The sequence below is a fragment of the Aureobasidium subglaciale genome, assembly GCF_000721755.1.
Source record: "Aureobasidium subglaciale EXF-2481 unplaced genomic scaffold scaffold_0, whole genome shotgun sequence".
Lineage (NCBI taxonomy): Eukaryota > Fungi > Ascomycota > Dothideomycetes > Dothideales > Saccotheciaceae > Aureobasidium > Aureobasidium subglaciale.
Genome location: NW_013566995.1, coordinates 1,046,503 through 1,060,056, shown reverse-complemented (window position 1 = coordinate 1,060,056; position 13,554 = coordinate 1,046,503). Strand labels below are relative to the sequence as shown.

General features: G+C 51.6%; 7 protein-coding genes across 7 annotated transcripts; 2 read left to right on the top strand and 5 right to left on the bottom strand.

Moving 5' to 3' along the window:
• Positions 1-266: 266 nt before the first annotated feature.
• Positions 267-2,059, bottom strand: AUEXF2481DRAFT_411 (uncharacterized protein; the record flags this gene model as incomplete). Its single annotated transcript, XM_013493459.1, has 2 exons — positions 267-1,703; positions 1,757-2,059. The coding sequence occupies 2 exons, from the start codon at positions 2,057-2,059 to the stop codon at positions 267-269; spliced, it is 1,740 nt and encodes a 579-aa protein (XP_013348913.1).
• A 533-nt stretch (positions 2,060-2,592) lies between these two features.
• On the top strand, positions 2,593-4,575 carry AUEXF2481DRAFT_103957 (glycosyltransferase family 58 protein). Its single transcript, XM_013493532.1, has 5 exons — positions 2,593-2,856; positions 2,905-3,077; positions 3,133-3,377; positions 3,429-3,707; positions 3,756-4,575. The coding sequence occupies exons 2-5, from the start codon at positions 2,957-2,959 to the stop codon at positions 4,362-4,364; spliced, it is 1,254 nt and encodes a 417-aa protein (XP_013348986.1). The 5' UTR covers positions 2,593-2,856; positions 2,905-2,956; the 3' UTR covers positions 4,365-4,575.
• AUEXF2481DRAFT_24805 (uncharacterized protein) lies at positions 4,403-4,871 on the bottom strand (the record flags this gene model as incomplete). Its single annotated transcript, XM_013493531.1, has 2 exons — positions 4,403-4,508; positions 4,561-4,871. 2 exons carry the CDS (start codon positions 4,869-4,871, stop codon positions 4,403-4,405), a joined length of 417 nt encoding a protein of 138 aa, XP_013348985.1.
• A 1,552-nt stretch (positions 4,872-6,423) lies between these two features.
• AUEXF2481DRAFT_408 (uncharacterized protein) lies at positions 6,424-8,060 on the bottom strand (the record flags this gene model as incomplete). The annotated part of the gene is made up of 4 exons (XM_013493455.1): positions 6,424-7,668; positions 7,719-7,753; positions 7,805-7,923; positions 7,984-8,060. 4 exons carry the CDS (start codon positions 8,058-8,060, stop codon positions 6,424-6,426), a joined length of 1,476 nt encoding a protein of 491 aa, XP_013348909.1.
• A 376-nt stretch (positions 8,061-8,436) lies between these two features.
• AUEXF2481DRAFT_34683 (uncharacterized protein) lies at positions 8,437-10,529 on the bottom strand. The gene has a single exon (XM_013493529.1). The coding sequence runs from the start codon at positions 10,436-10,438 to the stop codon at positions 8,540-8,542; it is 1,899 nt and encodes a 632-aa protein (XP_013348983.1). The 5' UTR covers positions 10,439-10,529; the 3' UTR covers positions 8,437-8,539.
• A 182-nt stretch (positions 10,530-10,711) lies between these two features.
• AUEXF2481DRAFT_406 (uncharacterized protein) lies at positions 10,712-12,123 on the top strand (the record flags this gene model as incomplete). The annotated part of the gene is made up of 2 exons (XM_013493452.1): positions 10,712-11,085; positions 11,136-12,123. 2 exons carry the CDS (start codon positions 10,712-10,714, stop codon positions 12,121-12,123), a joined length of 1,362 nt encoding a protein of 453 aa, XP_013348906.1.
• A 557-nt stretch (positions 12,124-12,680) lies between these two features.
• On the bottom strand, positions 12,681-13,301 carry AUEXF2481DRAFT_405 (uncharacterized protein; the record flags this gene model as incomplete). The annotated part of the gene is made up of 3 exons (XM_013493450.1): positions 12,681-13,052; positions 13,121-13,204; positions 13,266-13,301. The coding sequence occupies 3 exons, from the start codon at positions 13,299-13,301 to the stop codon at positions 12,681-12,683; spliced, it is 492 nt and encodes a 163-aa protein (XP_013348904.1).
• Between the last annotated feature and the right edge of the window lie 253 nt (positions 13,302-13,554).

The window sequence follows — 13,554 nt, the reverse complement described above, 5'->3', positions numbered from 1 at the left end:
ATTGGTAGAGGTCGAAGTCACTGCCGAGACGTGTTTAGTTTGGCGGTTTATGGGAGGAGCAGAGCTTTTATGCTGGCGTTTTCCAGCGGAAGAGTCAGCTACACAACTTGAGAGACCGTTTAACAATTTCGAAAATGCAGCGGGTCAAGGTCTGGGAAGATAAATATCATAATACATGTTCATCCAGATCGCTCTTACAATATGCTACCATGCAAGACTATACTGTTCGTAAATGCTCCAAACCAACTTTTGACTTTCTACAAGGTTCAAACATCAAATTGGTCCTGACTTGACCACCGCCTCGAGCGATCATCTACTGACACTTCTTCGCTCGCGCCGTGAGACTCGTCATCCTTTTCCTCTGATCTCACGACTTCACGCGGAATTCTGATTGCTACGACTGCGACTGCCAACCCAATGGCTGCACTCGCTGCCGCGAATAAGAAGCAATTGCGATGACCCCGAAGTTGATCCTCTAGTCTCGGATCACCGCCTTCTGACCTGGTCTGGATGATTTGAGTGATGGCCAATGAGAAGGCAATCCCGAGGTTGACTGTTGTGCTGTTGACTGCTCCTGCGAGACCTTGCCATTGCAGCGGCGAAACACTCGAAAGCACGACATTGGCAATGGTATATGTCATGTCAATGCCTAGTGTTGAACATGCCATGGCTGGAAAGACAAAGGGCCAGTAGCCCATCGATGCATCTCCGAATGCCAAAAGGAGGGGAGCTGCCACCCAAGCTACACCTGAGACGAACAGGACAAAGTTTGGCGAGGTGATGTGCAGGATACTGCTACCGCCCACGGCGCAGAGGAAGCCACCAACAGCCATTGGCGCGAACCAGGCTGCCAATCGAAGTCCAGTAACACCGTAAGCAAGGCGTAGATGATTGGTGGTAGTAAAGAGCCATGTGCCGAAGCTACCATAGAAGAAGATACATGCTATCATAAGTGGTTTGACAGACTTGGGTGAGAAGAATGCGCGTGGTAAGAGTGGGCACACTGCCAGCTTGAGCTCGATGTAGACAGCACATGCCAGGCATGCAAGACCGATGATGAAAGGAGCCAAGATACCCGCAGTCTGCCAGGCATGCGGCGTGCTGGCACTAGCGGCGAGTGCGTATGCGACGAGGATGAGACCAGATGTGATAGTAACAGCACCGTTCCAGTCCATAGTCTGCTTGAGCGCTGACCTATCAGCACGGTCTGATGGTACTGAGAGATAAGCAGCGACCAAAGCCACTAAAGCAACGATTGCTGCAATCCAGAAGTACCAGCTCCACTGATCGGCTGGGAGTGCAGCAGAGACGTAGATGCCAGCAAAGAAGCCGAGAGGAGAGCTCGCTCCGTATATACCCAACACCGTGTTTCTGCGAGGACCAGTTGGATAGATGCAGCCAAACAAGGCGAAGCTACTTGGTGTGTATGCAGCGATAGCCAAGCCTTGCATGGCTCGACAGACGTCGAGAAGAACGAGTGATGTACTGAAGCCAGCGACCACACACCAGATACAGAACCAGAGTACGGCAAGCATGAAGACAGGGTAGCCGCCGTACATATCGGAGAGACGAGCTGTTGAGCATAGAGCGGCGCATAGCACGAGTGACAGAATAGTGGCAGGCCAGAAGTCAGACGTTGTTTCGTTCGAGAAGCGTGACAGTAATGTTGGAAGTATGACTGCAAAGCCAGTGATCATGTACTCCTGCTCTCGTCAGTATCAATCTGTTATGGTCAAAGTGGTTTGTATGTTCTTACTGCAAGTAATTGGGTCAATGCCATGGAGAAGCAGAATGCTACTTCGGCAGCAGTGGACCGGAAACGTCGACGCTGTGAGACATTGGCGGTAGCTTGCTCAGATGGACTGATCTCGCTCGACGTGATCGACGAAGCAGCCTTCTTTTCTTGGCCGACAGCTTCTTTGTATTCCAGAATGCTTTCAAGACTTGAGAGTCTCCAAGTAGGAGGTCTGGAGATGAGCGCCGTCCTGGAAGATAAATTGGGCGAAGACGGAGGCGTCTCGGGCATGTTGATGTTGACGGTGTCCTGGACAGTGTTCATGTCTAGAGATGATGGATATGTCTGTCACACCTCGAAGGTGCGAGGGAGCAGAGGGCAGAAGAGAGCTGATATAGAGGACAATGCACAGGACTGCCTCTCGAGATGAGGTCCAAATTGAGACATAGGTCGGTATCAGAAACCTTGCGCGGTCGTTATGCTCAAGCACAGCTAGAGCAAACAGCCATCATATCGAGGTACCTTACCTGCTTACCCGCCGCAAGCTGCGATGGTGGCATGGCGTCCGAATCATGACCACAGAATTATAGCTATAGAATCTCGATGCCGCGGTTATACTTGCTTTCGAACGACCATCTGTGATCGCAAACAGTCTTTATTTGCAAGCTTAACCTCACAGAGGAGAGTTTTGCGAAGTGCTTTTGAGTCTTGTACTGTTTGGGGCATAGGTGCAGCTATAACCGTCCGCAAATTATCTTTATGGCGTACCTTGGCGATCGGTAGGGCTGCACAGATTGTTCGATCAGTTTGCTTCCAGCCAGCCACCTGCATGACATGCTCAGAGTGTCCTGGTAGCCGGGACAGCCACGTTGCGCCCTTGGTATATTGTATAGCTCTACAGGATCGTTCCTTGCGTTCGAGATGCGTTGCCGATCATCTTGGGCAATGACACTGGACCACGAGGAACGTGTAGCTGCCAGCTGTGGAAGAATGTTGGATGTCCAGAAGGAAGCTGCGAAATGAGATGAAAATGCGGAGAGGATCAGCCCCGCGGGTCGCAACTCTAGCTCGACAAACATCTCCTTTTCCAGGACCACGACGACAACGACCACGTGGTGTCGGTACGTACAGGAGCATACTTCAGCTGAGGCTCCAGCTGAAAATCCTAGACTCAAGTTTAACGGTGGGGTGCCGTCACTACGGACACATTCGTTACTAGTCATGGATCTCTTCCAGAAGTGTTTGAATATTGCCAAGGACCCGTGGCATACCAGATGGATATGCCCATTGCTGCTGCTAGCTGATGCAGGGCTTACGGCATTGATTGTGTGGAAAGTACCATGTATGAGATCCCGACAGCAAACAACGATAGCCCAATTCTAACCATTCGAAAATAGATACCGAGATTGACTGGACTGCTTATGTCGAACAAGTCACACAATACCTGGCTGGAGAGCGTGACTATACCAAGATCCAGGGAGGCACCGGGCCTTTGGTCTACCCAGCGGCTCATGTTTACATCTACCAAATTCTATATCGGGTCACCGATCAAGGAACCGACATCCCGTTTGCACAAATAATCTTTGGGATACTTTACCTCATGACGCTTGCTGTGGTCATGGCATGCTACCGTAACGCAAAGGTCCGTATGACTGCCATCAAGGTTTGGGCTATGATGACTGACTGATGACAGATACCACCCTACGTCTTTCCCATGCTCATCCTGTCCAAACGTATGCACTCGATCTTTACGTTGCGTTTATTCAATGACTGCTTTGCCATATTCTTCTTCTTTGTGGCCATCTACTGCTACCAGAAGCGATGGTGGATGGTAGGATCGGCGATCTATTCGATTGGTCTTGGGGTCAAGATGAGTCTATTGCTCGCATTACCTGCAGTTGGAGTCGTGCTTCTGCAGGCAGTCGGTGTAGGTAATGCAATTGTCCATGCTTCAGTGATTGCATTGATACAGGTGAGGTTACATTACAGCTACTCGCGGCTTCTTACTGACCGGATGCAGGTTCTCCTCTCGCTACCATTCACTCTGCACAATCCTCACGGCTACCTCTCACGCGCATTTGAGTTTACAAGACAGTTCTTCTTCAAGTGGACAGTGAACTGGCGATTCGTAGGAGAGGAAACATTCCTCTCCAAGCGATTTGCATTAAGTTTGCTGGCTGCTCATGTCTCTCTGCTTGTCCTTTTTGCTACAACTAGATGGCTGAAGCCTTCGAAACAGAGCATCCCCGGAGTCATCATGTCAATCTTCAGCCCTCCATCGGAGGCGAAGCAAGCGCAGATGTCGGCGAGAGTAACACCAAGATTCATCTTGATAACGATTCTCTCGGCCAATGCCATCGGCATGCTGTGCGCAAGGTCTCTCCACTACCAATTCTACTCCTGGATTGTGTGGGCCACGCCAGCTCTTCTTTGGCGGGCGGGTTACCATCCAGCCTTGCAATATGCTCTGTGGGGGGCACAAGAGTACGCTTGGAATGTCTTCCCCAGCACCAACTTCAGCTCGATGGTTGTTGTACAAGTACTTGGGGCGACAGTGGTCGGCGTGTGGTATGGAACGAGACGAGAGATGGCAGGCGGACTGGCAGGAAAGCATCAGCATGTAGAATAGTGTCGTTGAGGTTGTCGGCAGTCGATAGCCAAGGTAGATCATTCGTCTTCGGAGTCGGAGGGCGGCATCTTTCCAACGTTGGACTCTTCCTCATCCGAGTCGTCGGCATCAGCGTATGAGACTCGTTGGACGAATTCTTTGGGCCTGTGTATGCATCAGCAGCTGGGACGAGATTCAAGCACGCGACATGACACACCAGTACTTCTGCTTGCGCCATTCCTTTTCGTTTCTGACCACATTGATGACCTCGCCGTCCAACTTGTTCTCGCGCTCCGTCATAGCACCCGTGTCGACGAGCACAAAGCCGCCTCTTTTGATCCAAATAGTTGAGCGGAAGCGGGCAGGCAGTTCCACCAACAGCGCCTTGGTGTCTGGCAATTCGACGCGGTAGAGGTTGTTTCCAGCGGCTTGTTGCACTCGAGCGACGCATTGTGTTTCGCTAAGAGTCTGGGGAGGTGTCATGGTCTCCTCGGCCGTGGCCTGCAAGTTGCGTCTGGGCTTAGGCATGCTTGCGATGTGTTAAATGGTCGTGTCGCTAGTTTGTCTTTGTTTGCGTCGAGATGTATTTTGTATGCACTTGCCAAGCCGAGGCCGTCACTTTGATGGTCGCTCTCGCTTGCAAAAACCCTGGGACTGACCGCAAGGCGGGAGCGTCTTCAATCATGCAAGGGAGCGGAACGTCCTTACTTCCATACCAAGAAAACTGCTATAAATCCAGATCCCCCAATTCTTCCAATCATTACGGAAGCACTTGGGCCTCCCAAAGGCTATGAACATACGTGCATATGTCTCTAGGCACACCCACCTCTACAATGTCTTTATTTATGGCTGAGCAGCCAAATACCAGAGCGTTGGTCGCTAGAGAGCATCTCTCGCCCACTGGATTGTGCTCAAATCCTCGCCCAATCGAGCAATGCTAGTAGACTTCCGGTAAGCCTACCACTCTCGCTGACAGCTTGCCACATGGCAGTTCGCCGGTTACCGACTTAAGGGAGTCTAACAGGTAGTGTACAAGACCGCTAACCGCTGATCTTTTGGTCTGCAGGCCTGGTCCACGGTTCCTAAGATCTGGCCCCGACGCCTCGATTGTCGCCATTGTAAACGCAAGGAAGTTGTCTATCGCTCCATGATTACCAACATCGAGAAAACGTGGGCCGAAAATCAGGACCTGACAGACCCTATATGATCTTCCCCAGAGGACGCATGGTAGATTGAGGATGTGATGGATATTTCCCAAATCTATTCCTTGGTGAAGTGTCCCCCATGGTGATATGATACACCCCACTTAATGAGCTGTACAAAGGCAGAGTCTTTTTCCGTACCAAGCAGCTACCGACGGAGACGCGACTGACAGGCTTTAGAAGCATGTGCCGCGTTTCTGGCGAGCTGTACAAAGGCACATGGTCGTCAAGAGAGATGGTTCTGAGAAGGCAGTTCGTAACGCTGTGGAGATTTTGTGGGAGTCTGAGTTGAGCAAGGAATGGTCGACTGTAATGTCGTACAGGGTTCACTTCTATGGTATTTTGCTTCACAGTGGACTATCTCTCGGTTGTCTGCTCCGTCTCTCTCGTTCAGTGTCATAGCTGCTTTGGTTGCTCTTATATGTCAAGCGGCCCATCATCAGCCTATGGCCCGTCACTTTACTTCAGTCGGCTCACTTGTCACTTGAACCTTTGTTCCCACACTATATCTTATGTCCGCAAGCTCAGCACCACCTCTCCTTCGTCACCTCTTCCAGTATAACTGTTCCTCCAGATCACCTCTACTATGTTGCGACGGGATGTTTCAATCGCATCAGCGGTCTCGTTCAGCGTTCTCGGTAGCCGATCGAGGATTGCTTCGAATACAATTAGCTTCTAATATTGCGTCTCTATACGAAGTGGTGAGGCTCTGCCTCATGCTTGATGAACGACCATTAGTAAATCGTGTTAACAAGTGCACATGGAGATGAGCGATCGCACTCGTGTCTCGAGAACATGGCGAGAAAAGTTTCCACACGCTTCGCTTACGCTGCCTCTGTTGGAACATTCCAACCTATCCTCCATTACGACCGACGCTCCTAGTCGTACTCGTCATAAGAGTATGACTGCCTCTGTGTCAAGCACCACTCCTCACTCGCCAAACCACTGTTCTTCCTCATCTCCAAGCCCTTCTGATCTTTACAATGATCGCAAGCATATACACAAGACACATCGGTCTTGTCTCCAAAATATTCAGCCACCATCTTGTGTCTGCAAGTACCAGTCGCCTCACAGTATTTCGTGAGGAACAGCAGCGAGTTGGCTCGGCCATTGCTGTCGGGATGTGTATTCATGTTGTCGTACTCGGGATTGTTGCGTCCTTTGTTCATCTCGGTTCTCATTTTCTGCTCCTGTGCTCTGGCCAGCTGGTTCGCACCACGGTCGCGGTCTTCGCGTGAGTAGTACACTATACAGACGGAGGCTTTGCCGTCTCTTCCTGCGCGTCCGGCTTCTTGATAGTATCCTTCGAAAGATTTTGAGATCTGCCAATGTACGACGAAGCGAACGTTTTCTTTGTCAATGCCCATGCCAAACGCCGTGGTTGCGACAATGACATCGTAGCCATCTTGATTGGCTACCCAACCAGAAAGATGGTCGTCTTTCTGATCGTTTGTGAGACCGGCGTGGTAGGGCTTCGCACCAATGCCGTCGCTGGTTAATCGCTCGGCTATTAGCTCACAATCTCGGCGGTATAATGTGTAGATGATACCAGGGACATTCGTGGGTCGTTCGTTTCGTGCTGCCAGTTCCGCGGCTCGTTCTGGACTCTTGCGTCGAGCATGTGCTGCTTTGATCCACGCCAGAAAATCGTCATAGTGGTCTTCCTCGTCAGACTTATACCGAACCTCGTAGTGTAGATTCGGGCGGCTAGTGGTCATGGTGAAGTGCTTCAGCCTGCGCTTGTCGAGATGCAGTGTTGCGATGATGTCGTCGCGCACTCTCTGTGTAGCCGTCGCGGTACAGCATATCATGGGTACATCTGGGAACTCTCGCTTGAAGAAGTCGAGTTCCTTGAAGCTGGGTCGGAAATCGTGACCCCATTCAGAGATACAATGCGCCTCATCGATGGCAATCCGAGAAAGTTCCTTCTGTGCATGGACTATGCGCAAGACCCGGCGGAAATGGTCCATGGCACAGAATTCGGGGGTGACATAGAGAAGTCTGGTGAGGGGGTGACCGGTTTTGAGATCGGCCATGGTGGCATCACGGTCGGACTTGGAGACGGTGCTATTGATAGTAGCGACCCGAATGTTTGCCCTGCGTAAAGCAGCGACCTGATTATTCTACAATTTTGTTAGATCGATACCGCAATGGAATGATGGTTGGAGCTGACCATGAGGGCAAGGAGAGGTGATACGACTATGGTGACTACGATATGTTAGAGTTGAGTCTCGCCCAGCCGACTTGTATTTTGCTTACTCCCAATGTCGATGCATGCTGGTAGCTGAAAGCATAGACTTTTGCCAAATGAGGTGGCAGCTTGGAGGAAAACATCATTGCCGTCAAGAGCAGTCTCAATGACTTCGCGCTGTACAGGCCTGTGGGGGAAGTACGGTCAGCTTTTGTCACAAAAGGCAGATCTTGAGGGACACGCTCACCTGAATGAAGGCTTTCCAAAAACCTGGCGAAGCGTGAACTCAAGATCGGGCTTGCTGCGTTGTCTTTGCATAGGCATTGTTTTGGTGGTTGGTGATTCAGACGAAATTGAGATAAATTTGGGAGGCAATTGATGGTTACTTCCAGGCTTCAACCGGACGGCAGAACAGGCAACATTAATGGATTTGACGGCCGCGGCATCCTCGTTGAGTAGACTACTCGCAGCTTTTGACGCGTCACAGAATCCTTGAGTCTCTCCAATTATCGAGCAGAGAAGTAGAGAGGGTCAAATCAACGGATCAGGAAGACAATCAAGCAAGAGCAACCTGAGAGTTACGCGTTGGGGCACGGACACTTTTTTATACATCATCCATCAAGATGATTCATTGAAACCAAGTGGCCATGACCGAGTAGGGTGGAGACGATCACATCGGGTCTTCTTCCTGTAGAAAAAGTGGGAGGGTAAACGCTCTATGATTTGTTGTTTCAAAAGTTCCTTGATCCCTAAATTCGTTTATACATGAAAGGTTATATGTAATGTTACAACGCTTCTGAAGGCTACACTCTGGCCAGCGCGTATTCTATCCCTGAGCTCACAGCTTGCTCGTCGTGCTCATTCGGCTTCCAGATCTCTTTAATCTCCTCCCACACCTCTCTGGTGTTGTCTGGGCCAGTGACCTTAATGTAGGCAAGGAGGACGATTTTGACCATGGAGACACTAAAATAGCAGCCTCTGTCTTCCTCGTACAACCAATCACTGTGCTTCTGCTCCGTCTCTCCGTCTCTCTCGACGAATCGACAAAAGACCTCCCAAAAGCTGTCAAGTTTTTTCTTGTTCCAGGAAGAGTATCGGATGCCGCCATGAATGCTGAAGCCGCGTATGATCTGGTAGAAAATGGATCCATGTATACGGATGGCGTTCTGTTCCATTTCATCGAGCAAGTCCGTGATACGATCTATGTTGCCAGACTCGTGAGCGTGGTATTTGATCAAAAGGCGATATGTATGCAAGTTAGGTTGTATCGGAGTGACGTTTTGCACGACGCCACGTCGCTCGGGTTGCTCGCGAAGAGCTCTTCCAACCCGATCTAGGACCTTTCCCAGCTGACGTTGGGCTTTCCACCCTTGAATCTTTGTAGCCATGGCATTACCTAAGCCAAGGATTTTCATTTTCTCGAAAATGTACTCAGCGGCGGAGGCCTCGCCAGCATTGATCAAACTCGCGATCACACAGTTCAGAACCAGTGTATCAACGACCTCGCCAGCGTCGACTAATTCTTGGTATGCTTTTCTAACGGCGGCACCGTCGCGTTTCAGGCCGTAAAAATAGATCTTGTTGGTTCGGAAATGGCGGCTGGGCTCGATGTTTCTCTGCATCATCTCCCTGACTATAATGTCGGCAAGGGCGAATTTGCCAGCTTTTGTGGCGACGTCGAACAGGATGCTAAACGTTACAGCATTGCTTGCAATCCCGGCTTCTTTCTCCATGCGTAACCAGATTTGAGTGGCAGTCTCGACCTGTATATCACCGACTTTGCGGAGATGGCGACTGGCGAAACTCATGGCACTATTCCACTCTGCTCTCGTCATGGGTAGATCTGCAGCAGACATGTCGTCAACCACAGAGAGATAACAATGCATAGTCTGTTCATCTTTGTATTCAACAACACTCAGGCGATGCATGAGTTGGCGGATACGTTGGTTCTGAAGATGTAGAGGGCGTGGGTGCGGTATCGCCCGATAAGCTTCGTAGAGATTCTGGTTCGGGGTGTGCTTGTCTTGTATGATGAAGTTGAAGTGGTCAATGACTTGCTGGTCGAGAAGATCGGGAGCGATCAGGGGTTCTCTTTCTGGTATTTGGAAAGAGAAGGCGACACTGTCGTCTGGCTGAGGCTCGTGATGGTAGTCTGTTTCCGGAGGAGGGTCTTCCTGATAGCCAGCGAAATCGTATTGATCGACTATAGAGCGTAGCTCTTCGCGGGGGATATAGATGGGTGCTGGAGAGTGAGCCTCATCTGGTACGAGCTCGACAGCGGAGGATTGAGGAGGCTTGTTTCTCGAGGACTGTGTGGTGAAGCGTGCAGAGCGGGAGGAGGAGAATGATGAGGAGGAGGAGGAGGAGGAGGAGGAGGAGGAAGAGGAGTGCTCAGGGGGCGTCGGATGAGAAGGTCGATGGATGTTTGAGAATTGGCGAGCATGTTCCCGGCACAAGCTCGCGTGTGCGAGAGCTTCGAGAAAAAGGGACTCGGCAGACTTGGGGATCAGAGAGTGTTGTGGGGCCCGGCGGGAGAGGATGTGGAGGTCTCGTCGATGGCGGACGTGGGGTCTGTCGTGGTCGAGGTGGCTGGACAGGTGATTGCGGCGAGGACACAGAGCTGTCATGATGGAGGCTGGTGTCGGCTTCTTGTGCAGAGAGGAGCCGCTCTGGTTGCGGGAGAAGGAGCCAAGGAGGGACATGAAGCGGCGAGCATTGTGTCACACGAGCAATGCGCTTTCCCTGGGCATTGGTCTCAGTACATGACGGCCCTGGACAAGGCAGCGGTCGGTCTGGCGAGCACTTGGGCGAAACCAAAAAGTCCGACTTTCAGCATTACCGACTGCGCATCTGCAGCCCGCTGATTGGCTGGAGCCGCTCCTCCGGCCGCGCCAAGCCACATCACTCCCGCGCGCCGACATGATTCTCCATTTGAACTAAAGAATCGAGTGAGCCGCCAGGACAAGACCGCCGCCATGGGTCGATACAACTTTGCGCCTCAGCGCGTGCACCAGGCTGCAACACGTCTGCTTCAGGTCCAAGGCTCAAGAAACGCAACCAGCCCGCAACCTCCTCCGCCGTGGTACACGGTCATCGGCAATCTACCGCCGTCAGAACGTCTGGTGCGTCCGCCATTGCAACCCGCCCAGCGCAAGGGCAGAAAGGCCAGCAAGCTGTTTCAACCCGTCAAGCTTCGCTACGAAGAGGACCAACTCAGACTCGACTTCTTCGGCGACCACCCGTGGGAATTGGCGAGGCCTAGACAGGTTCTCGAACATGACGGCAAGGACTACCAAAAGTTCGATTGGAGCCAGCTGGAGCAACCTACAAAACAAGTCGACGGAGAGAGGTGTGCACACTTGCTCGCATCCTTTTCAAATCAGCACTGACACTTTGCAGCGTTGTACAAAGACAAGCGTGGCTCATGTGCCAGGTTCGTCACGAACTCGACTTCGAGGCCAGCCCACGACTGCTAGAATATCTTCTCTCAGAGGCCTTTGAGGACGAAGTTGTGCCTCTCTTCATGAAAGACTACCGAATCGAATTGAGCACCAGCAGATTGCCGTTGAAAGAAGACCTGTCCAAGATGGCAGACGATGTCCGCATGCCTGTCCAGCTCTACCTGACCTGGCACCCCAAAACTCCTTACAACCTCAAGGATGCTTCTAAGCACTCATACCGATTCCTTGCTGAACAAGGTGTTGACACTTCGCTCATCAACAAGCGCTCTTTCAAAGCAAACATTCGACACAGCGAGAGCGTCGCTCAAACGCTACGAAACACCGACCTCGCAGCCATCGGCAAGACCTACAACATCGACATTGCCCTCGGCTCTCAAGTTGCCGTCAAGCCATTTGCCGAAGAAGCCTTTGACGCTCTACCCATTTCCTTCTCCTACTCCCGCAACGCCTCAGCAGACGTGCCTGCTCTCCTCGACCACCTCGCGACCCTCCTAAAAATCAACAAATCCGCCATTCTCAGCGGCGACCTCCCAACCCCAGAGCCAGACACATACCCCGCCTACACAAAGCTAGGTGCCTACGACAAGGCCCGTAAAGAGTTCTACGAGATCCGTCACGCACAGGAGATCGAACGCCGTGTCGCCCGCGAAGAGGCCCTCTGGACTGGTGCCGAGTTTGGTCCTTCGCCCTTGGATATCGGTATGAAGCTCGAGGACCAAAAGTACGAGGAATGGCGCGAGTGGGCCGCCAAGGAGATTCTTGCAATCAAGCAGCTCAATGGCTCTTCGGCCAATGCTCGTGATCAGGATGCTCCTCTGGACGTTGAGGCTGATGATGTCAATGCTGCTCTGGATGAGGTTGAGCCTAGTGTGCCTGGTAGCAAGAGAGGTCAACAGGCCCAGGGAGGTGCTTTGGTCCACCCATGAGTGTAGCATTTGGATGTACAAGGGGATCCTTCATGTAGTTATATTTCTTTTTTCTCTGGGATGCCATCAAACTGTATTATCATTTCACGAACCATGAGCAACCAACGTTTGACCATCCTGCCCAATATTCGACTATTCTGTATAATCAACTATTCATCAAAGAAAGACAGTTCATTGTTCATGGCAAGGTAGATGCACGAGAAGGGTCGAGCCAGGAATCGAGTGGAAACAAGGAGAAAGAAGAACATGGCATAAACGTACAGATGAAACAAAAAAAGGCTGTGTGGGTAGTTTAGGCACCGCCTCATGTGTCCAACGAGACAATCAAAAGGGGTGAGATATGGAAATCACAAAAAACAGACAGACAACAAGAAAAAGAGAACAACTCCTGCACGCCGCTCGCCAGTCCAACGCCTATCCTTGACCCTTGACCTTGACCTTGACCTTTGACTCTGTCGTCCTAATCGGTTCGTTTGTCATCCACCAGGTTCCCTCCGAGTCAAGCGATCCTCATTCCTCCAACAAGTGCCCTGGATCAAAAGAAACCTCGACTTCTTCTATTGACGAATAGGCACAGCGTCGCTCTCGGATGAAGGTGAAAGGTTGGACGAAGAAGCCTGAGCACGCTTCTCCATAGCACTCTTGATCTCGCCGTCCTGGTCATCAACACTCATGCCTCTCTGCAGGATACTGCCTTCCTTGACAGGACTGCCCGAGACATAAGATTGGTGGCTCTGGGTGGGCTGCAGGTTGAGACCAGGGTTGCCGTTGGGGTTTCCAGGGGTCTGGGTGTTTGGTGATGAGGAGAGGTGGGGGATGGTGTCTGGTGAGGGGTGTTCGACGCCGATGCTGGTGACGCCTACGTCGCCTGCTTTGCCGGCTTTGCTGAGGGCGTAGTCGCCGCTGTCGAAGTATTTGCGCTCTTGGCCCTATGGTGTCGCGCGTGTGTGGTCAGAGAATGTAAGAGGAGGATGCTGAGGTTGGGTTGTCTAAGTACCTTGAGCTTGTTCTGGAGCAAGTTCTTCTTGTCGGGCAGCTTGCCGTACATGCGGAACAGTCGCTGCTCATCGGGGGACATGGCCTTTGAAGGAATGATGAGTGGTAAGTCTCATGACGGGTACAAGGGTGTGTTAGGATCTCACATTGATGTCGACCTTGTTGTTCTGGTGGGGGTTCATGATGGCGGGCTTGTCGCAAGGTGCTTGACCTTTTTGCTCTGCGATAGCAGGTGATTGAGAGGGATACGAGTCTTCGCCAGGAAGAACAGTATCGCAAATCGTGTTGTGCACGAGCTGTGTTCTCCGGGAGAATGGAGTGCAGTCGGCGGAGGAGCAAAAGAAGCCGACACTCTCGGAGAGGCAGTGGGTGGAATAGCTTTGGGCTTTGTTCACCAGGGTGATGTCGTTGCTTGACTCAGCACGGCTCTGTCAA

What these genes read in the sequence shown, in the direction of transcription:
- AUEXF2481DRAFT_34683 (XM_013493529.1), bottom strand. Translation starts at nt 10,438, where the DNA reads ATGTCCCTCCTTGGCTCCTTCTCCCGCAACCAGAGCGGCTCCTCTCTG.
- AUEXF2481DRAFT_103957 (XM_013493532.1), top strand. Translation starts at nt 2,957, where the DNA reads ATGGATCTCTTCCAGAAGTGTTTGAATATTGCCAAGGACCCGTGGCAT. An exon ending in CATGCTACCGTAACGCAAAG is followed by an intron (nt 3,378 to 3,428) that starts GTCCGTATGACT and finishes GACTGATGACAG; the next exon opens with ATACCACCCTACGTCTTTCC. An exon ending in CAGTGATTGCATTGATACAG is followed by an intron (nt 3,708 to 3,755) that starts GTGAGGTTACAT and finishes GACCGGATGCAG; the next exon opens with GTTCTCCTCTCGCTACCATT.